This window comes from Castor canadensis, chromosome 6, assembly GCF_047511655.1.
Source record: "Castor canadensis chromosome 6, mCasCan1.hap1v2, whole genome shotgun sequence".
In the NCBI taxonomy this organism is placed as follows: Eukaryota; Metazoa; Chordata; class Mammalia; order Rodentia; family Castoridae; genus Castor; species Castor canadensis.
Genome location: NC_133391.1, coordinates 62,442,495 through 62,466,329, shown reverse-complemented (window position 1 = coordinate 62,466,329; position 23,835 = coordinate 62,442,495). Strand labels below are relative to the sequence as shown.

Below are 23,835 nucleotides of genomic sequence, written 5' to 3'. Positions count from 1 at the left end.
AGCCTTGTACGCACAAATGTACGTGCCCATTATGGAGCTATGGCTTTCTGCTCTGTCAACTTTGTTTTATAAAAGCTCTGTTTTCTTTATTACCTTTATCTATTACATCTGTAAAATTTATTTAGGCAATGACAAATCTCTCTTTGGGGCCCGGAGTCTAGGAGAATAACCACTGGCAGGCTATTGGGGGGAGATTTGTTGGATATGACTGTCCATTAAATAGCAAGGAGTAGTAGGAGAGGCCAACAGTCCGGATCTGCTGTGCCTGGGCAGGTTATGGTCTGTGTTTAGAGCTTCTGCATCAGGTGAGCAACAAATGTACCTCATCAATTGCTTTTGTAATAGGTCAGTAAAAGTGGATGGCTTTTGAAATCCCAAGGGAAGGCTCCTTTTCTTTAACTTGTCAAATTACTTATTCCACAAAAATTTCTATTAAAACAACACGAAGGAGGACAAGACATAGGGAGGGAGTGAAGGAGGAGGGAGAGAGGATACAGAAAGCCATATTTGTTTAGATCTATACTGTTACCAGATTTTTTTTTTTTTTGACAGTACTATGGTTTGAGCTCAGGGCCTTGTGCTTGTTAGACAGGCGGCTACCACTTGAGCCATGCCACAAGCTCGTTTTGCTTTATTATTTTTTAGAATAGGATCTCACTTTTTGCCTAGGCCAGTGTGGACCTCAATCCTCTTATTTGTGCTGAGGTGACAGGCATGAGTCACCACACTAAGCCCTTCCCCAACCCTCCCAACCCCCACTGCCTGCTCCCAAGTAGCTGGGTTGATGGGTGTGGGCCACTGCTGCTCCCATTAACAGCAGTGAGAATCACGTGAGATGGGCTCCTTCACTCTGGAGAAACCAATCAGGTGAGCAATTTTTAGCCTAGCACTTTTTGCTTTTATATTTTGATCTGTGTACATAATTATACCACAGGAGGTCTTTTGTACTTTCATATTAATATTTCATTTTCCTTTAAAAAATTTGTTAAGCCCCTATTCTTCACCAGACATTTAAGAGGCTCAGGAAGGAGGGACTGGCAGATGTAAATCAGGCACTCTGAATCTCATGGTGAGCGCTTTGCTAGCTATCCACAGGGGCAATCAGACACTCTTAGGGCTTCTTGCTGAAGTCCAGTGCACCAGAATTTGAACTCAGAAGATTAAGCCAGTCAGGGCAGACCTTCATTTTGCAAGTGTGAAATAATTCACTGTGTCCCAGGGGAATTGAAAGGCTTGAGTAAGTGGTAACCATAGAGACTTAACCAAAGCCTGACTTTGGACCATGGGGTGGGTAAGGTCAGGAGTTACAGGGAAGTCTGGATGGGCATGACTTGATGATCAATGAGATGTGAACACTGAAGCAGATGGAAAACCCTGGGATTGTGAATTGTGACTCCTTTGAAACAACAGCCTAAATCAGAAGTTAGAACTGTAGTCCACACCGAGTTCTAGAATCATATCCATCAGTTTTCTGTTACCTTCTAAGCAGTTAAGCATACACATGGAAGGGTTTCAACAGACTGGTGCTTTTTCCAGATACAATTTTGTGTGACCAAGTACCTTGTGTGAGAGAAGAATGGCAGTTGGACAAATTAACGTTCTAGCCATTGTGCTGGTAACAGTTGATGACGGCAGCTGCAGAGAGAAAGCCCTCAGCTGTTGCGTTTGCTGTTTTCTTTGCTGTATATGTCACCACTAGTCAATTTTAAGCTGCCAGTGCCATGCTCCTGAACCTGAAGTTGGGAAGAGATGTGAGCACCTGCAGCACCCGTCTCAGGCGCACTGCTGGGCTGTACAGAGATAGCCTTTCTTAATCCTGCCTGCGCCTGTGCAGCTCCCTCATAAAACTATGTCACTCATAAACTGATGTTTACTTCAGCTTACATAATGCTTATAGGAGTAAAGTAACAGAAGTTAGACTACCTGGGTTCAAATCTCTGACTTTCCACCGGGCGCCAGTGGCTCACACTTGTAATCCTAACTACTCAGAAGGCAGAGATCAGGAGGATTGCTGCTTGAGGCCAGCCCCAGCAAATAGTTCTCAAGACCATATCTCAAAAAACCCATTACAAAAAAAGGGCTGGCAGAGTAACTCTAGTGGTAGAGCGCCTGCCTAGCAAGCATGAAGGCCCTGAGTTCAAATTCCAGTTCTACCAAAAAGAAGGGTGAAGGGAGAGAAAACACCTGACTTTCTCTTCTAGGGCAAGTCAGTTAAGCATTCTGAGTTAATTTGCTTATACATAAATTATTGGTAATTGAAGAACCTAACACATAGGCTCTGAGGAACAATGTGACAATCTGTATAAAAACACTAGTTTTTGTGACCTATGCACAGTAGCAAAACAATCCCTGTGTGTTCCATGTATTTCCCATCTTTACCCCCAGGGGACAGTAACATAAGTGTTAACTGTCTGGTGTGTAAAATAATGCTATTTTATTAATTTTATATTGCTATCTTGATGCTTCAGGGGAGGCCCCAAATTCAACTCTATCAAGATTCAGTAAGCAAATACTGAGTTCAATTTGTCCACAGACTTAAAAAGTTTAGCAGGGTCTATTTTGTCTCTGTCAGCTGTTCTATGTTGCTATCATAAACTACCTGAGATCAGGTAATTTATAATGAACAGAAATTTGTTTTCTCTCAGTTCTGGATGCTGGAAAGTCTAAGATCAGGGCTGGCTTTGTCCCTGACAAGGTGGAAAGAGGAAGGACATGAAAGGGAATGTACTCCCTCCATCAAGCCTTGTTACAAGGGCAGCTAATCTCACTCATGAGAGAGGTGTCCCCATGGCCTAATAAGCTCTTAAAGTCCCCATTCCTTAATATTATCACATTGCAACACTTGAACTTTGGAGGGGGCATTCAAATTACAGCATTCACCTTGCGAGTAGTAAGTCAAGACTTCTGTACTTGGTCCTCTAGATTGTGGGTTCAAGATCCTTGAATACAACCAACGGCTGATCAAAAATATTGAAAAATAGTCTGTATGAACAAGTATAAACTTTTTTCTCTTGTCATTATTCCCTAAACAATATGATACAACAACTGTATTTTCATAGCATTTATGTCGTATTAGGTATTTTAAGAAAAGGAGAGGACGTGCATGGGTGTTTTGCAAATACTGTGCCCCTTTATGTAAGGCACTCGAGCATCCACAGCTTCTGGTGTCTGTGTGTTCAGAGGCGGCGGGGGTGGCGGGGGGAGTCCTGTCCTGGAACCGTCTCCCATGGATACCAAGGGACAACTGGCGTCATTGTGTATTGCAGCTACTTGAATATTTTAGTTGATTTTCCCTGATTCATTTCCTAACTTATTTCTGAGCTATAAAAAAATAGGACTTCTCAATAAAGTCTTTTACAGGAGAACAGGCTTCATGTCAGTTTTGTTTTGAATACTTCACAAAATATTTTTATCTTTGAAGCCCACTGTGTTTGTGCATTTAATGTTCTATGACCATGTATAGTTGTTGGCTTAAAAATTAAGGATTTTAAAAACAAATTTAAGCTACAGATCTAAAACTGCCTTAAAGGGAAAAGATGCATTGCAAAATCTAGTTTTTCTTTTTTTCCTGCCTCCTATAATGAGAACAGTTTAGTCTTTCTTGATCTCAGTCTCTCTAGTATTCAAGTTGAATTGGACTCAGTGGCACCAGAAAATGTAATCCGCCACACCGAGGGACTTTATCAGCATAGAAAGCACTGTTCTCTTAACCAATACCTTTTCAGAAGGCTTATCAAATTTAGGATTACTGTCACTTATCAATACATTATCAGCACACAGGTGGAGCAGAATTTACAATGGCAAGAGGAAAAAGGCTTTCTACTCACTTGTTTGGAAGAGTGTGCACGAATTCATATGTACTAATTCCTGCACTGGGCTGGACTACATGAAGTAATACAATCCCTTGCCTAAATGTCAAAGGCTGTGTGGCGTGTGGCAGGCCTAGTTGGGCCTGGTGCTGTGGGAAGCAGTACTGGGCTGGGCAGGCCCTCTGCTGCCTACCATACACTCAGCCTAGAGCTTTCCCCACTCTCTCCACTGAGATGCCTGCTTGGGTAAGGAGAGAGAATGGTTGCCCTGTTTCTTTCAAAGAAAGCCAAGAAGCCTTTGGACTCATTAATTCTGCAACCCATGTAGAGTGCTGGATTCTTCAAAGCAGCCTGAGTGGAATCCTGTACCTTTACCCTGAGGCCATTCAGTCTGCTGCTGAATGCTCCCAACACAGTGACCAGTTTCCATGAGAAGGAAGTAATAGGTTTATACCTCATTTCTCTGTCTGGTGTTTAACTGCCCTGTGTACTAATCCCCACAGCTATTTGCCATGAAGAAAACTTATTTCTTTCTTGCTTCGTGTGTCAACTCGCAAGCATAAGCATCATTCAACCACACACACTCTATGTTTGCATTGGTGTTAGATTTAGGACAATTCAGGTGTTAAGTTTAGACAATTCAGGAACTGTCATGGATATAAATCAGATTTTTGTCGTGTGTGTGTGTGTGTGTTTGAACTCTTGACAAAAGTACAAGGCAACCTGGAAAGATGTTGAAATGTTTAGTCAGGTCTTCCTTCAGTGAAAAGAAGTGTATAAAACACACCCTGATGATGAAAAGCAATTAACAGTGCATTACTTTCTGGAAAAGACTTGAAGTCGGCTGCCCTGCAGGTCAGAGTCAATAAAGACTGAGTTACTAACAATAGCCTTTCTCTCTGGCTGAAGCCTTGGACTTAACCCTAACTTCATCAGACCAGAGAAGAAGAGAAGAATGTGAACAATAGGAGTGGTGGAGGTTGACTTGGGCCTGATGTGAGGAGGCCATAAAAGCTGTCAAGGAGCTTGATTGATCGGCTCACACGCCTTAGTCCCCAGTGCAGAGCACTAATGTTTCTGCCTCTTCTGAGAGGGCTGATGGGCCACCTGGGGTCAGAACTTATCAGCCTGTGGGGCTAATGTTTCAGGCCAAAGTGCAGTCAATAATTTATACGGAAATTTGTGCTTAGCTTCACAAAGAAAACAAGTTTTGACTTGCATTCCTCTGCTTGTCCAAAAAAGAAGTCCAAGCAAACTAAAGATCACATCATTGAGGAAGAGAATGAGAATCATCCTGGGATATTTGTTTAGCAGCTAACATCTGGAGCCAAATTTCAAGAGTTTCAGAATTAATCATGAAATGAGTGAAAGAAACGTCAGCAATTCTGAATTAACTAAAAACCCCAAATCGCTTTGGAATGTAATAACCAGTGCAGGTGATAGCTGAGTGACTTGGAAACAATTACTAAGTGTCCCCTGGGGAGCGTTGGTTTACAGGCTCTGGAAGTGAGGTTCATAGTACTGACAAGATGGAGAGAAATGTTAGGTAATATCAAGGCCTGGGAGAGATAGAAATGGCAGAGAGGAATTAGATTGCTTAGAGGCCTCAAATATGCCATCTGATTTGCAGAGAAACAGAAGCAAAAGTTACTCAGAAGGCTGTGAGTACTTGTGTGCAGAACACCTCCGTGTTTCTAGAAACACGGGTTTACACTCACAGTGCGTGGAAATAGACAGTAAAGCACGCCACCGAGCAGGCCTGGTCAATCAATAACCACTAAGTTTTGTTCTGCTCCAGCAAAATGCCCACTGTGCTTCCATAACCGCTAACAAAGAGCCTTTCCCTTCCCTGAGTTCCAGGAGAACACTATTAGTCACACTTCATTAGGCTTGTTTACAGAAAAGAGCCTCTCTCTAAGCACGTTATTGAAATACTTGTAACTCTGTGGGCTTTTTTCTTCCCCGAAAGATAAGAAGTTTGGAATGTGGAAGGGGGAGGTAGGACATGGCCTGTGACCATTGTCAAGAAAACTGGTTTGTTCAGATGGGAATTGGAGAGAGTTCGTGTTTAACCTGCTGGATCTGGCTGAGTCCCCAGAGCTTACTGCAGGCTTCCTTTCTGTTGTCACTGAATTGGGGAACCTTTTTATAATCTAGAAAAATGTCAGGTGTTCCCAAAAACTTGAAGTTACCCTATCCTTTTTCCCTTTTTTATTAGCGTATATTAATTGTACAAAGGAGTTTTTTTTTGTGATATTATTTCCATATATATATATAAATGTACTTTGATCAAATTCACCTCCTCTAATTTTTTTTTGGCGGGAGGAGGGGTGGCGGGACACTGGTGTTTGGACTCTGAGTCCTATGCTTGCTGGGCAAGTGCTCTACAACTGAGCCACCACCACAGAACCTCCTTGCCCTTAAAAATAATCCAAAGAGGTGAACTCATTTCACAATTCACTTTACCAGTCTGTGGTCAGGTGAGAAAACAGTTGCTTTAAGCAATGGAAGTGTTTGATCGACCTTAATGGTGAGAATAGACGTCCCCAAGGTTGGAATTTGCAGCCCTTAAGAGTGGAGAAGCCTCCAGGCTGGTCACCAGGAACATAGGCCAGTTAGTACAGACGCCCACATCTGCAGGTGCTTCACCTGGAATGTCCACAGAAGACTCACTGCTAACTGCATTTCTGACTGTGGAAGTCCTCGTATTTTGGCATCTCCCTCATTCTTCAGCTCAGGGCCTGAGCTTCAGGAGAGTTTGAGACCTGCAGGAGCCAAAGTGCCTTTGCTGAAGACTTTCTGCAGGTGTTAAAATGCTTCTCATGAATCACATGCTATTTAATCATTAATAGAGGGTGGAACCGAGGCTCAGCATGGATTATGACGTCAGCCTGAGATGACGTCAGCCTCAAAATTAGTGGTAGACCAGGAGGGTCTGCCTGCAAAGCCATCCTTGCAGAACTCGGGGTGCTCTGCTCTGTTTGATCACCACTGTTATGCTGTCTTCCTTCCCAGTTTTCAGAGTTGACTGCAGACTAAACATGACTAGAGTTAGTTCCCTGAGCTTTCTCCATTTACTTTCTGAACCTAGTGGATTTCCTTACCGAAGTTTACAAACCCTCCCCATGCTGCCTGCAGGGCTTAGCCACTCCAGGTGAGAACCAGGAAGGGTAACCTAGGCCAAACGCAACTCATCATATTTTCCTAAACAGGGAGGAGTATTGAGTGCAGCTTCTCTGACAACTCTTTCCTTTCTAGATTGGCCAAGATGGTGGCTTTTTTGGTGACACACAAAATGTACTTCTTTGTGTGCCATGTGCGTACAGATCCCTCCTGTTCTCTCTTCCCTCTCTCTCTAGAGAGAGAGAGAGAGAGAGAGTTAAGAGAAGCAGTTCCCTCATTCAGCTGTCACCGTAAATTGCTATTTTAAATTTCAGCGAGTGGAATAATAGCAGAGTGATCATCTCCAGTAAATGTTGTTGGCCTTTGTAAAGAGTGGCTCCTTCAGAGGTTTTATGATTTACAGAGGACACAGCTGGTGGCCAGCAGAGCTGTAGGAATGTGCGCTCTCCTGGGCCCGGTGAGCTTCAGATGAAAAGGGCCTAGAGCTGGCACAAAAGCAAATAAGCGCTCTGACTTTAAATAAAGCATCATAATTTATAGGAAGCTGCTTCCTCAGTCCCAGTGAGATATGTGGATCAGTAGCAGCTTTCTGATGTGAAGCATAATTGTCAATTGGTTCCCACTGTCTTCTTATAGCTCAAGGACTGGGGATGGTAAAAGAAAAAATATATATTTTCAAACACGTCCTATCATCTATAGTTGTGTTGCAGAGGGTGGGTTCAGAGAAAAACCAGGTGATTACAAGTGTCAGGAAGGCCACTATCTCTGTCTTCCTTTTTCATTGCCTCCCCCTCCCCCAAAGCATATGCGGTTCTTCATTCTTATATTTTCTTTCCTTTGCATCTTTCAGTTTCATTCATCTCGGTAATTGCTTCTGCCTGCTGCAGAAAGTGGGGCAGTGGTGGGTGTCTGCTATGGCTTCAGGCTCATCACATTTTACACCCTTTCTCCCTTTTAGCCCTGGAGTGCTCTCCTTTAGGGCAGAGACATATTTGTCTGTGTTGCTGCTCTCTTCACCTGTTCTTCTGGTTGAAGTAATGTCATTGTGGAAAGCCAATCCCTTACTTAATATGAAGTACAGGAAATGACAAGTGATGAATGGATGCATTCTTTCAGTTGCTTGTCCTTGGTGACTTGGGAGTCTGACAGTGGGCTGGGGGGCAGGGAGGCTGTTTCCTTCTCACTCTGGGACACCCTGACATGTGCTGTGTGCCCAGGGGCACTTCACACTCTTAAGGAGTGACTATTGGGAGGTGACACAATAAGAATAGAATCGATATTGTGGTTCATAAATACCTTTCTCAAACTTTTGAATGCTGTTACTTAAAGAAAGAAAAATGTCACCTAAGGAGCTAATACAAGCTTGTGGGAGGGCTGAGGTAGTCCATTTTGTTAACAGTTTGCACTGAATTCCTGTCTTCCCGTGAAGAAAGGAGGGGGAACGGAAAAGAAGTGAGGACATTGTGCTGTAAGAAAGGAGAGGGTGTGAGGAACATGGCAGTGTGATAAGTCATCTAAACTCATCAGATTTCCTAGAAATCAGGTGGTGTCTAGGAGTCAGGTTTAGAATGGGCATCAGAAAGCAGATTAGTAGAGCCTGATGGCACAGGAATAATCTCAGCTACTGCAGAGGATTGTGGTAAGACTCTATCCAAAAAGTAACTAAAGCAAAAATGGGCTTGGGGCTTGACTCAAGTGGTACTGCATCTGCCTGGCAAGTGAAAGGCCCGAAGTTCAAACTTCAGAAACTGCAAAAAAAGAAAAGAAAGCTGTAAGTCAGAGTGGTATGGTGGATTATCTCATGCTGCCAAGCTCCCTGTCTAGGAAGGCACCGCTTACTGGAAAGGAACCTCTGGACCAGTGCTGCAGACTCTCCATCGCCATTGTCCCAGTTCGGTTTATGTACTTAGTTGCTCCAAGTGGATATCTCAGAAGAGGGTATTTTTCTGCATCTGTCTCCTCTGTCCCTCTTTGTCCTTCCTATCCCTCTGTGCACCCTAATGGACTACTGCCTACAAACCATCCTTTGGGGGACAGGGGGTGGTTTTTGGTGCTGCTCAGTGGAGTGTCTCTGGTTTGCTGCCCTTGTAGAAACAAGCTCAGGACACTGTCCTCTACCCCTTCCAACACCATCACCTCCAACCTGTTCTGCCTGTCCCCGATTAGGGACTCTGAACACCTTAGCAGACCTGTCCAAGCAAGAAGGGGTACATACTGCGATGTGAATGGTGCTATATATGGAGAGTGTATCTGTATATACACATAACTATATCTATATACATAGATATAGACAGATATACATATAGATAGATGTGTCTCTCTCTCTATATGTACACCTATATATCTATATTATATATCTAATTATATATATGATCCTAAAGCCATCGAGGTCTTTAGGGTATGCATGTCCACCTAATTTGAAAGCAGATGTTTTTGTTAACTGATCATGTTTAAAATTTCTTTTTAAAGACCTCCATGTGATTTATTTTTTCATGATGCTCTTGGTTACATAAAATGTCTTTAATGACACTATGACATTTTGTGACTAGGAAATTTGCTTGCTGTAACAAGTTCTGATTGTTTGAAAGAAGAAAAGCATCTCTTCCTGCAGTCAACACTAATTGATCTCTAATGATCTGTCTTGATCTGTTGTTTTTTTTTTTTAATGGTATGTCTTGGGCAATCACAGTTTTCATTAGTGTGTACGCTAGCATAATATTTAACCAGTGAAGATTTGTCCCCATCATTTTATGTGGTGCAGGCTCCCATGCAAATGTATGGGACAGTGTTTCAGAGTTCCCAGTGGCGCCTAACAAAGGCCTTATTTCTGCTCCCTGTCTTACCCACTAGACTTCTTAACAGGCTTTTGTGTTTTGTAAAAGTGGGATAGGATAATGTTACTAGGGAAGCAAGAAAAAGAAAAGCAGCAAGAGCTTCTTTTAGCTGACCAGTCAACTGGATATTGACCACCTGTCTTCATGGGAAAGAAATAGATAGCAGTGAATAAGTGAGAGTCTAGTTTTCCAAAAGCTCAATGATTTTCCCAAATCAATACAGCTCATCAGGCCTCAGAACAAAGGCTGCGGGGGAGGTGACAGTGATGGAAGTGGCTCTGTGTTCTTTTGTGTATTAAACCATAAGGCCCATGGGGAAACAAGATTTCTTTAGCCATTTTTTTTAAGGGCTTATTCAGTATATTGAGGAGAAGGGGTCCTTTCAGATTTTTTTAAAATCTCCATAGATTATATACACCAGTGCTCAAATGTACTTTTTAAAAAAATAAGCACAGTTGAGAAAGAAAATCATCCTTTAAGATGTAGATTAGGACAGCATTTTGCCAGTGGCTGTTTGGTATTGGTTATGGTTTCAGTGCGGTTTCAGTGTTTTTTCTTGCTAATTATGGATGATGTTTAGATGAGCCAAAAAGAAGGTCTCGAGGTACAGATTAATTTCTGGCCAACAAAAAGTCCAAACTACTTTCCTATCAACGAATCCTGTTCCTACTGTCCTGAGCGAAGTACCCAACCCTATGGGAATGCTGAACCATCATCCGATAGGTTATAATTAACACAGATAGAGCGATGCCATCATAGTCCAGCCGCTGACAGAGAAGATCTGTCCAAACCAGCAATTTTTAGTCCTTCAGTGCTTTCATCTTTAAGCTCACTGTGCTTTCATAAGGTAATACATTAACACCAGAGCAGCATGTCTCTCTGGTTTATGGCTGGGTGGCAGCACACTAGGACAGAAAGTGTGTCATTACACTTCCTTTTGTTAGGACTACCCCATCTCCCAAGCTCCACTGCCATCCACTATTTGTTCAGATAAAACCCAATGTTCGGGGTGACTAATCGCAGTGCTGTGTTCCAGATGGTTTGATTACAGGATGTGGTTAAAGTGACTCTTCATTCAGCCCAGCAGTAGAGCTCTTCTTTTAAAAACAACAACAACAAAAAAACCCCCACTGCACTTTATGGTCATGTGACCACACTTACTTTCCTTGTCTAGTGCTTCAGATACACTTGGTGTAAGTAATAGGAAAGTCCCTGTTCTCTTTGGCTACCACTTACTTACTTAATGGGCAAACTTGGTTGTAACTTTTTAAATTTCCTGAATAATTATAAATCTAGCTTTGTCTTTTGAAGAAGGATCTATCTGAAGGTGAAGAACTCTGAAGCCAGAATGATGGTAAGGCTTCTGTGTACTTTGAAGAAAATACCAGTCTTGAATACAGCTGAATAAAAACAACAAAGTATTAGGGGAGGGAGTTCTGATAATTATTCTGTACTCCTGAAAACAGCATATTGGGGCATTTTTATTATAATAGATGTTTCACTAGAATGAATATATAAAAGGAAAGGGATATGTAAACTTTGAGAAACAAGGGTTATGGCATAAATGGGTTACCTTTGGGGGAGTTTAGAATGAGGTTTTTGTTTTCTGCCTGAGTGCACACCAAGTCCATCCAGATGTGGTAGTCTGAGTAAAAAGATAAGAAAATCTTCTGTCTGATTCCAAATTCAGCATTTGCAATATTTGGCAAGGATTTCTGTCCCAAGGATGTGGCACCTTAAAGACTCTGAGACAGTCTTAAAACTGTAATATAAACAGGGTTATGCAGACCCACTGGGAAATCAACATTTGCCCAATTCTTGAGGAAATAGTCTCACAAATACCACAAATAATATCTCATAAGCCACATTTATGACCTCTTCTGAAGAAAATCTCTCCACAGAGTGTGTCCCCATCTATAAGCCAGTGAGGGATTATGCTTATTGAAAAAGTACGGTTATGATGAAAAGTTGAGTAACAGCAAAGTAGTAGGAGTCCATAAGTGTTAGCAGTTTCTAAGTGTTCAGTGAGTTCACAGTGAGCTAGGTACTGAGCTCCCCAGGGAGCTATGGGTACAGACACTGGCCCATTCTTCCAACTAGTGTCAGCTAGTTGTAAAAGAGAGGCTCACTGTGTGTATGAGAGGTGTGAAATGCTAAAGGGACTGTACTGGGGAAGGACACATAGCCTCAAACCATCTTCAAATGCTGAGAGTTTGTTGCTCATCTAATTTCCGCTCCTAGTGAGTAGAAAGTCTCATCATTCAGGGTCCCTGATGAAGGACACTCTGCCACTTCAACCTTGTGGCCTTCAAGGAGGTAACTGTCCATGTCAGCCCTTTCCACGTCAGCCAGAAAACAGAGGGTACAAGAAGAACATGCTGGGAAGTTCTCATGGGCCAGACCTGGAAGTGGTCTGCACCTCTTCACTCACTTTCCTTTAGTAGAGCTCAGTGGCACACCACTGATGGGGAGGCCGAAAGAGTCCAACTATGCACTCTGAAAAGGGAGGGAATCGTGGACTCTGGTGAGTACCCATTACTGGGAGAACTGAGCCTGACATCCAGTTTGGGACCCAGGGGAGAATGGGCATTGATGGAAGAACACACATGGTACACATGTGCTCAGGAGAAGATTCACCAAAGAGACCACACTGGGACTGGGCTCTGTTTGGTCTTATTAGGCATTGTCCCTAGGGATTTGGAATAAGGCATCTTATTTAAGATTCCTTTCAAAGGATTTTAAAGTGTAACATGAAGAACAGTTAAACTTGGGTAGGCTAGAGGGACAAAAAGAAAGGGTGACTTGGAAGTGAGACAGTCGTTTTGCCCTTGCCTGGACAGATAAAAGGCTGTCAGGTGGAGGATGCATGAAATTCTTCTGCAGGGTATAGAAGGCACTGCCAGGACCACAGGATTCAAAGGCAAGTTTTGATTTAACATAATTAATAACTTTACCAAGATGACTGGAAAAATAGCTAGGCAGTTCTGGGTGGGTGCTAGTGAAATTCTCTTGTCAGTGATGAGGACTGAGAAAAAAGGAATATACACACCACACCATACCCGATACCACACACACAATGCACCACACAAACACAGCTCCCACATGCCACGTACACATACATATACAACACTCACAGATATATACACCACACGTGCACACTTACATATATATACACACACCAAACACACACTACACACGACACACAAGTGTAGAGGGCTTGCACCAGCAGTTGGCTGCTGCATCCTTGGGGCTTTGGCCCATCATCCATCCTCTTAGCCTCTTAGTTACCTTCTGACCTTCATCTACTCTTAGTACCACCTTTCCAGAATTTCCATATTACTGATTCAAATTCCCATTATAGGTCTCTGTTTGGTTGCCTCTGTTTCAGGTGTCCAGCACCGATCTAGTTTGATATAGCCAGGGCTGGGACTACTGGTCTGAGAGCCAGGTCACCCAAGGCTACCTTCTGAGCAGGGACTGAGGACAAGGTAGGCATCAGGATGTAACATCTAGGGTCTTGTCTAATATGATGGAAGAAAAGGTTTACTCGATAAATGCAGTAATGGAAAGCTATACCTATATTTCTGGATTACAGTGTATGCCCATGTTAGTTTTAAGATGGCAGACTCTTGAATACAGAATTTGGACAGAGTTCCAGCTGAAATGTGGTTGATTTCATAGCACCAAAAGGGGATAGCAAATGCTCAGTGGGCCTGACTAGACACTGGAATCCTCATGAGGCCTCGGGGTTTTTTTTTTTTTGGCTTGTAAGAGATAGGAGCTCAGGTTGCACAGTAAACACTGTGATTGTATGAAATGTCTACAGGCAGTATGCCTTTCGAGCAGCATCTTAGATTTTGTCCCCACATCTGAGGCAAGGTGTCAACAATACAAAAGCATGTGTGGTAAGCCACTTTCATGCCATCTGTTATACCCTTCTGCTGTATTTTTACTTTACTAGAAATAAGCTCAGGTATTTTTCAGATATGAAAGGGTACAGACGTTAGCTCTTTGAGAAAGACCATACCCATCCAAGTCCATGGTGGAAAGGGAGGGGTAAGAACCCTGATGAAATACTTGAGTCTACAAGGTTAAAAAGCCAGAATTGACTAACTTGCTTCTTGAGCATTTATACCTTTAGTGAGTATAGTCTCCTTTATATGGCCATGGGTTCCAAAATGTTCATGATTTTTCATGAAAACGATAAGCCATTTAAACCATCAACTTTATACTTGGCCTTCATAATGGGATGTTGTCTAAACATAGACCTTCTTACAAAGAAACCATACACTGTGTAGTTTATGACATTCCTTAAGCCCTCATGTCAACTGGGCAGCAGATTTGGCTGTGTAAACGTGTGTGTGTGTGTGTGTGTGTGTGTGTGTGTGTAAGTGAATTCGAGGCAGATTTAAATACTCCGTAGCATTGTAAAGCCTTGTACATGGAAAGAAAGACAGACAGGCTCACTAATAGGCACTGTTTGATGGGGAGTGTTCAGAATGTCCCTGGGAGTGGAGCATTTGTTTGGGACATTTTAAATACAGGGCTTGTAGAACAATAAGGGTGGATTATTTAGGCCCTTTGAAGTTAAAAATGGGCTTGGCTTAACAGGATTTTATTCCCACCAAGGACAAACAACAGTCACAGTATGGCTTGTACCTAGACCGGAAGTGGGTTTGCGTGCAGTTTCACAGTGTGGAAGTTGCGACTGCAGTCCCGCCTCTGTGCCTGAAGGATTGCTTGCTCTGGGTTCCTTCCCCTCCCCTCCCCCCCCCCCCCCCCCCGGCCATCCGCTTTGGCAAATTCGGTTCCGAGGGTATCTCAAGGGACGGGCCTTGTTAGTGCAGACCAGGCTGCTGGGCCCGAGGTAGACGAAGGGCACAGAGGGCTCCACGCCGGCCCACCGAGGGACAGCATCCTCTCCCCCTCCCGCATCCTTTCCCCCGCTGCCTCCTGAGCTCCGGCGGCCGCCCTGGGCCCAGCCAATCAGACGCGAGCATTTGCAGCTGGCGCTGGCCAATCACGGGCCAGCGTCTGCTGGAAAGGCGAACCCCTCAGGGGGAAAGCAATAACAAAAGCCTTTCACTGCAGACAAATGTTAAGTGTCTGTGCAGACTTTTCCTGTTTTTAATTTTATTACTGCAAGAATGGAGGGTTTGTTGTTTCTTTCATGTTTCCTTTCAAGCAATTTTAATTATACATTTGTGCTACATCGGGGACTCTGGAACGCAGTGATTTCAGCCTATTGCCTCTCAAGCTAAAATGCATTAACCTTCTGGCAATACAGATATATTCCTGTACCGTAAATATAGCTGACATGCTAAAAATTTTAAGCAGCTGCAAAGGTCTTTGACACTACACACAGTGCCCCAGAGAGTAGATGATGAGAAAACCAGCTCAGTCTTCCCTTTGGCCTCCTCTCCTACCCCCTCCCCTTTCCTGAAGGGATGTGCTCATAAAGAATCCTTTCCTTCAATTGTTCTGTCTTGTGCAATTTTTGACCAAATGCCTAATTACCATTGATTCTCATCGCAATAAGAATTTCTATACTAAACGGTGAAAAATTTTTCCTGAGGGAATTGCAAAGGAATCAGTCATGATTTTCAGAAATGCTTGCTTTGCTTCCCCTAGCTCAACTATTGCTACAATAGGCTGAATTTACTCACTGTAAATTCAGCTGTCACATAAGTAATAGCAACATAGACCATATGGGAAACAGTTTTAAAATCTCCTTTTGAGAGTTTTGAAAGAAAATCTTCTTTCCCCACTGCTTGAGCCTCAGCCATTCACATATTTTACCTGCTGTTAAAAGGTTCCCAAGGAAATGAGTCTTACCTTGTGAGACTTTCCTTTGCCATACAGGAGCTCTGTTCAAGTTTTTTGTAAAATTCAAAATGGCTGCGGTAGGGCAAGTGAGCAAACTAGCCAGAAACCGACTTTGAGCCCTGTCTTTTGGTCTTTACAAGAAAGAATGGGTGATGCAGGTGGGGGAGGGGGAATAGGCACCGTAAAGAAAACAAAGGTCATTAAATATTTCATTTATTTTCCCTAATAGGTTAAGTATGTTTCAATATCTAGGTCCTTTAAAATATGCTTTAAAGAGTGATTTTTTTTTAAATGGCATTTGTCCTCAGGAGAAAGAAAGAGGATGCTATATTTTGTTTCCTTGTAACATTTGGTATACTAAGTGCACTTAAGTTTAGTAATTCACAGATGCACTGCTAAATTAAATTGTCTGTCTGCAAAGCAGAATGGCTTGCAAGAAACAAGTGTGTTGGTTTTGAGATTTCTTTTCTAATCCTCTGTGGCAAATGCTTACCAAAGTTGATTCTAAAGATAACCCCAAAGTCAATTTATTGTGCACATTTATTTTCTCAAGAGGGCTATTTTCGGAGTCCTTTAATATGAAGCAAGACCAAACAGTGAAACAGAGACCATACCAAGGCTGAGTATTGTCTCACAACGTCCAAGTGGGAGGACTAGGAAGGAGAAATACTAGCTGATTGCACTCTCCTTTCCTCTCTGCACCTATTTTTATGCACTTGCATAATTTTTTGGTAATAAAAATCACCATTATTTTATATTGTTGAATTGGAAACAAAGCCAGTTCCTTTCAGTCATCTTCTGGTTTAAGCACTGGTAACTGGCGCTTAGTTTATGTTGGCTGCTTGCCAAACGAAAGCAATTATGTGTAATAATAGAAAAATTAAGAGGTGAGTGTTGCTGTTTTACAGCAGGACATGGCAAAAACCATTTCCTTCTGTCAGCAGCATCTTGATTACACTCTCACACACAGTCTCATGCTTCCGTACCAAGTGCACATGCGCACAAGTACACACACACATACACACACACACACACACACACACATGTCCTGTGGGTTTTAACTTGAGGTCACTGAAACCAGAAAGAGGAAGCATGCAAACCACAGCTTTTGAAAGCATATGAGAATAGATCTTTGCTGGTAAAAATAATAACAATAAATGAAGTGGAAATAAAGTAATCAGCGTTAAATGTGGTCCCTTTTCATCCCCTCCCCCACAGGTGTCCTAGTGGTCAATGTCACATGGAGGAACAAAACTTATGTTGGAACTCTACTGGACTGCACTAAGCATGACTGGGCCCCTCCCAGGTATGCAGCTTTTATTTGTCTCCTTCCCCCATCCTCTCTTTGCAAGAAAACTATAGAAAAAGATTAATAATACATAAAAGTCTTCCTGTAATTGAAACCAGGCAAAAGAGAAATGAGCAATTCAGGCCTGAACACAGTAAAATGAAGATACTGGCTTTCTTTTCTACCAGAAACTCTCCACTCCCCGCCCCTTCTGTCTCCTTTGTTCTCTTCTAGTCTACAAATGGGAATTTGCACTTACTGAAAGCTAGCTACCCGAGCTGTTTTTGGTTTTCCGAGGTACCCTATTCTTTGGTGGGCATTGAGACCTTCACTGCTAGAATGGGGTGTCCTTCCCTTGACCGGGCTCAGCCCTTAAGCTGCAAAAAAGTGTTGACTCCCCTTTACTGCATTGTGTGCCTTGTGATTTCACCTGGCTCTTTTGGAGGTGCTCATTTTAACATCTGTTATTGCTTCCCTAGGTTTTGTGAGTCACCAACAAGTGACCTGGAGATGAGAGGCGGCCGGGGCAGAGGAAAAAGAGCAAGGTCTGCTGCCGCTGCCCCGGGCACCGAGGCCAGCTTCACAGAATCCAGAGGGCTGCAGAGCAAAAACAGGGGGGGGGCCAATGGGAAAGGAAGGCGGGGCAGCCTCAACGCCAGCGGACGAAGGACCCCCCCAAATTGTGCCGCTGAGGACATCAAAGCCAGTCCTTCCTCCACTAATAAAAGGAAAAACAAGCCTCCCATGGAACTAGACCTGAACTCCAGCTCCGAGGACAGTAAGCCTGGGAAGCGCGTCCGCACAAATTCCAGAAGCACTCCTACCACCCCTCAAGGGAAACCAGAGACTACTTTTTTGGACCAAGGCTGCTCCTCTCCAGTGTTAATCGATTGTCCTCACCCCAACTGCAACAAAAAGTACAAGCACATTAACGGCCTGAGGTATCACCAGGCTCATGCACACTTAGACCCCGAAAACAAGCTGGAGTTCGAGCCTGACAGTGAGGACAAGATCTCAGACTGCGAGGAGCCCTTGGGTAATGTGACTCTCGAATGCAGTGAGCCAAGCACAAGTGTGTCTGCCTATGACCAGGTGAAGGCACCCGTATCCCCTGGGGCTGGGAACCCCCCTGGGACCCCCAAGGGAAAGAGAGAGCTGCTGAGCAATGGCCCAGGTTCTATTATGGGTTCGAAAGCTGGGAAGAATTCTGGCAAAAAGAAGGGCCTCAACAATGAACTGAACAACCTTCCGGTCATCTCCAACATGACGGCCACATTAGACGGTTGTTCAGTAGCAGACGGCAGTTTAGCAACCGAAATGCCCAAACTGGAAGCAGAGGGATTGATTGACAAGAAAAGTTTGGGAGAGAAAGAAAAGGGCAAAAAAGCTAACAACTGCAAAATGGACAAAAATCTCTCTAAACTGAAAAGTGCCCGGCCCATCGCCCCTGCCCCAGCCCCTACTCCCCCACAACTAATTGCTATACCCACGGCAGCCTTTACGACCACCACCACGGGGACCATCCCCGGACTGCCCTCCCTCACCACCACGGTGGTCCAGGCCACACCAAAGAGTCCTCCATTAAAACCCATCCAACCAAAGCCCACCATTATGGGAGAACCCATGACCGTGAACCCAGCTCTGGTGTCGCTCAAAGACAAAAGGAAAAAGGAGAAGCGAAAGCTAAAGGACAAAGAAGGGAAGGAGATGGGAAGCCCGAAAATGGATGCAAAGCTGGGGAAACTAGAGGACTCCAAGGCGGCTGGCAAAGACCTATCCGGACATTTTTTAAAGGACCATCTCAATAAGAACGAAGGGCTGGCCAATGGGCTGTCGGAGTCTCAGGAGAGCCGCATGGCCAGCATCAAAGCTGAGGCCGACAAGGTTTACACGTTCACTGACAACGCCCCCAGCCCTTCCATCGGGAGCGCCTCGAGGATGGAGTGTAGCACTCTGGTGAACGGGCAGGCTCCCATGGCCCCACTACATGTGTTGACCCAGAATGGGGCCGAGAGTTCAGCTGCAAAGACCAGTAGCCCAGCCTATTCAGACATATCTGATGCTGCTGATGACGGTGGTTCTGACAGCAGGTCAGAGGGCATGAGGTCAAAGGCCAGTTCCCCATCAGATATCATTTCGAGTAAGGATGGTGTAGTCAAAGGACATTCAGCTGCAGCACAATCGTCTCAACTGAAAGAGTCCCATTCTCCCTATTACCATGGCTATGATCCTTATTATTCTCCAAGTTACATGCATCCCGGCCAGGTGGGTGCCCCCACGGCTGCGAACAGCGGGAGCACACAGGGAATGAAGATCAAGAAGGAGTCTGAGGAAGACACAGAGAAGAAAGACAAGGCAGAGCAGTTAGACTCTAAGAAAGTGGACCACAATTCTGTCTCCCTCCAGCCGCAGCACCAGTCAGTGATCACACAAAGACACCCTGCTCTGGCTCAGTCACTTTACTACGGCCAGTATGCCTATGGGCTGTACATGGACCAGAAGTCTCTGATGGCCACCAGCCCTGCCTATAGACAGCAATATGAAAAGTACTATGAGGACCAGAGGCTGGCAGAGCAGAAAATGGCACAGACTGGGAGAGGAGACTGTGAAAGGAAGACCGAGCTTCCTTTGAAAGAACTGGGCAAGGAAGACAGTAAGCAGAAAAACATGCCATCGGCCACAATCTCAAAAGCTCCCTCTACTCCAGAGCCTAACAAAAACCATTCTAAACTAGGGCCATCAGTGCCTAATAAAACTGAGGAGACAGGTAAATCGCAGCTTCTCTCCAGTCACCAGCAGCAGCTTCAGGCCGACAGCTTCAAAGCTAAGCAGATGGAAAACCACCAGCTAATTAAGGAGGCTGTAGAAATGAAATCTGTCATGGACTCTATGAAGCAGACAGGTGTAGACCCAACCTCGAGATTTAAACAAGTAAGAGTGTGGAACGCGGTCCCCACAGAGAGACAGCAGTCTGAGAGACATGCACACGTCTGGGCTTGATCTGGTTAGACCTCTTGTACAGGAAGAATCCAGCATCAGGGTTGTTCTGTCTTCTGAAAAAATATCTGAAATGATTCTTGGGAGTTACTGTATAGCTCTCCTCTGTGCATTGCTCACTGTTTTCTTGACATAGTGTGTAGTAAAAGGAATTCTGAACATGTGCTCTTGCAGACATGTACTCCACGCCATCATTGAATTCTGTGTGTCTGACAAGATCCCTAAATTTCTTACCGAGGTCAAGGTGAAGGCATTCCACTACCAGGCTGCCGAATCTCTCAAACTCTGAGATTCAGAGACCAATCTCTAAAAGTTTTAGCATCCAAATTTCTGTTAGCATCTCCTAAGAATATTAACAGTTGGGTCCCACTCATCTCTTTCATGTGGCTTTCCCATGGGGTGTAAGATGCCTGGCTTTCTCTTCACACTTGGTATTAAGTATCCAAAGCCAAGTTCAGTGCTGGGCATTCGTTCAGTGAGAAGGGCCAGGAGGTGTGGGTGATGGGCCTCAGCAGTTGTCCCGGAGCCTCACGGTCAACCAGTCTGAGAACACCCGAAAATCAGTCACCATAAAGCCACACCTGTGCTAGCACTTCTGTCATGGTTCAGACGTCCTGGCTCACTGCAGTCCTGTGAGCATTAATTCTGCTATTTCCCAGCACCGCCCCCATGCTTAGTCCCTGGTGAATCAGAACAAGAAGCCTTTCTTCATGTACTTTTCTGCCCAAAGTTGGGCCTTAAGCCAGACCTTGAGTGCTCACTCAGGACCTAAATACCTCGTGGGTTTGCACCATTAATGGGATGGGGGTTGTAAAGCCCATTCGGGATTCTCAGTTCCCTCTTTTCCAGAGCCTACATCAGACTGCATTTAGAACAATGCAGTTTGGGTGGCGGGATATAGATTGCTTTATTTTCTAATAGAGAAGCTGTCATGTGTGCTATTTGAAATTTTGTTTTGATTAGGATGTTAGCACGTAATGAACAGTGAGCCAGTATATTAAGCTTCAGCTGTAGCTTTTGAAGGAAATGTAGTAGGAGACCCAAGAACTGTCCTCCTAAGTGATGTGAACATCGTTTAATTTCTTAAATTTGAAACTGTTAGCTTGTTGGAGTTTTTAAAATCCTTTTTACCTATGTGAGATATTAAAAGGAAGATGAGGATTGGATTCAATATGTCCGAGGATGTTATTTAATGTTGAGAAAAACATTAAGGGCCCAACTCAGTTGGCACCACAACCAGGCAGCCATGAGGTCTTGATGTTGCTTGGACTTTAAAAGCTTTTGGTTTGTCTTTTGTAAAAGGACCAATAATAATGCCTAAATCAGACTTTATTACTTTATGAGAAGAGGAATAACACCTGCCTAGGACATAAATTAATGGTAACTTAGTGTGAGAAGGAATAGTGGAAGTGTTGCCATGATGATTAATGGGTTTCCTTTCAAAATTGAAATTTTAAGGCACATCTGTTTTTTTTGTTTGTTTGTTTTGTTTTGTTTTGTTTTTAAATCAGGATCCAGATTCAAGGACATGGCATCATTATGTATACCAACCCAAATATCTGGAGCAGCAGAAGTCAGAGGACCTTGATAGAGAGAAAAAATTGAAAGAGGATAGTCCAAGGAAAACTCCTAATAAAGAGAGTGGTACACCCAGCCTTCCTGTGTCATTAACAAGCATTAAGGAGGAGCCCAAAGAGGCCAAGCGTCCTGATTCTCAATCAATGGAAGAGAGCAAGCTGAAAAATGATGACCGAAAGACTCCTGTGAACTGGAAGGACTCTCGGGGGACAAGAGTGGCTGTGTCCTCACCCCTGAGTCAGCATCAGTCATACATACAGTACTTGCATGCTTATCCTTACCCACAGATGTATGACCCCAGCCACCCTGCATACCGGGCTGTTTCTCCAGTCCTAATGCACAGTTACCCTGGTACGTGTCATGGGTTCTAACTACATTGGAGGGAAGAGGCTATGTTCAAATATTAGTGATAAAAAACTCAAGATAAATTAGGGACTTCAAGAATGATGTTTGTTTTGCTTGTTTTTATGCTGCTCAAAATCCCAAAGATGAAACTGATTTAATGTAAGACTTTTTTGAAATGAAATGTCAAGAGTCCTCAGCTGTAGCTTCCATAGTCTCTGATGGTCTGCTGTAAACATTAGACTGACAGATACTTTATTGCCTGTGAAAATATTCTAAGTACTTACTGTCATAATCATTATAGTTACTATTCCTTTCACTTAAGCGAACACATAAATGTGTGAACTGTCTGTAAGCTCAATCCTGTTTATAACCTCTGTTCATCAGGATGAATTAACTGGAGAAGAAAACCAGAGAACCTACACACAGTTTAACAATGAGTAGCCCTCTCTTAATGTAACCCCTTCTTTTAAGATGTCTGACTCTTATCCCAAAGTCATGTAACCCAGATTTTTTTTTTTTTTAAGATGTAGCCTGTAACTTGATGTGGCATTTGTTGTTTATCTGCAGGGGCCTATCTGTCTCCAGGATTTCATTATTCTGTTTATGGGAAGATGTCAGGGAGAGAAGAGGCAGAGAAAGTCAATACCAGCCCCAGCATCAGCACGAAAACAACCACTGAATCCAAAGCACTGGACTTGCTCCAGCAGCATGCCAACCAGTACCGCAGCAAGTCTCCCGCTGTAAGCCCCCTTCCTTGTTAGTTAGGACTGTGTTTGGGGGTTGGGGAAGCATGGGCAAGCTAGAGAACAGACTTGAAATACAAATGGTTTGGGCACCCAGCATGACTTCAGGGTGCTGGTTTATCCTAATGCATATAGGATGAAGTATCAAAAAGTAAGATGCTTTCAAACTGGAGGGAGAACTTTGTTCAAGTGTGTATGGTGGCCTGGAGCTTTTCTGTGACAAAATGTGGCTTACCTTCCTTGCCCGGGAGGAGGCTTGTGAGGTAGAAATTTTAATTTAGAGAAAGTGACTCTCTGGTGCAAAATATTATTGATAAAACATTGAGAAGTTAAGTACCAGAAGACTATTCTATAACATCCTTATAACTAGTTCAGAGGGTACAAACCAACCATTCACAAACTGGGCTTTTAAAAAATGTTATCTTTGAGGACAACCTTCAAATTTCAAATATCAGAGTTTTCTTATACAAATTAAGATGCTCTCTTTGATTTAAGACAATAGCAATCTGGTCCAAAATCACATAGCAGTAATTGATGGGAGAAGCTGCCTGCGTCCCAGTCCCTGCCTGTGTCAATGTGTATATAAATAAAATCCACTCAGCCTGCATCATTTATCTCTGTTGTTAACCTGACCTCCATAAAGACTTGAGTTTTTGAATTCTTCTGCTGGCCTGTGGTATTTTTGTGGTCATTATCCATGGTTGGAGGCTGTCACATCCATGATACGTGCTAACTGTTAATTTTATTCGGACACAAATTTGAATCTTGCTCAGTGTCAGGCTGACATGCAAGCGTGAGTCGCTTGACTAAAGGAGCGTGGGCTGCATCTGCTGGGTTTTTGCCTTGACTCATTGTCCTGTTCCTGTATCTGCACTGAAATAATGCAAATGTATGTCTTTGTGAAAGTGGCTCTCCCCCACAAAAAGGCAAATACTAGACCAAGAGGCTGTTTAAAGAGTGACTAAAGAAAGATGATGGTTCCTGGCTAGAAAAGAGAAGTTCAAAATAATTGATTCCTGCATGTGAAGGACTCTACCAGACACTCTGTAGAGAAACTAAAGAAGGTGATCTATGAGTCCTTTTCTGAGTGTTCAGATATGGAGAGAGACTAGGACAAGGACAGAACAATGATTTCCTGTGAGTGTCCCTTGTGGCAGAGGATTGGTTCCAGGGCCCCTCAGGGGTAGCAAGTCCACAGATGCTCCCTTCCCTAATGTCAAATCATGGCATAATATTTGCACAGAACCTACATATGCCCTCCCTTGTACTCTAAACCATCTCTGGATTACTTG

The 23,835-nt window shown here is 43.6% G+C and overlaps 1 protein-coding gene across 5 annotated transcripts in view; it reads left to right on the top strand.

The window, feature by feature from the left end:
* Znf608 (zinc finger protein 608) overlaps positions 1-23,835 on the top strand; it is a 101,366-nt gene that overhangs the window by 73,348 nt on the left and 4,183 nt on the right. For all 5 annotated transcript variants that reach the window (XM_074076582.1, XM_074076585.1, XM_074076583.1 and 2 more), the window contains 4 exons: positions 16,811-16,898; positions 17,360-19,811; positions 21,389-21,806; positions 22,368-22,540. In XM_074076582.1, coding sequence (XP_073932683.1) covers positions 16,811-16,898; positions 17,360-19,811; positions 21,389-21,806; positions 22,368-22,540 — 3,131 coding nt within the window. The remainder of the gene's footprint in view (positions 1-16,810; positions 16,899-17,359; positions 19,812-21,388; positions 21,807-22,367; positions 22,541-23,835) is intronic.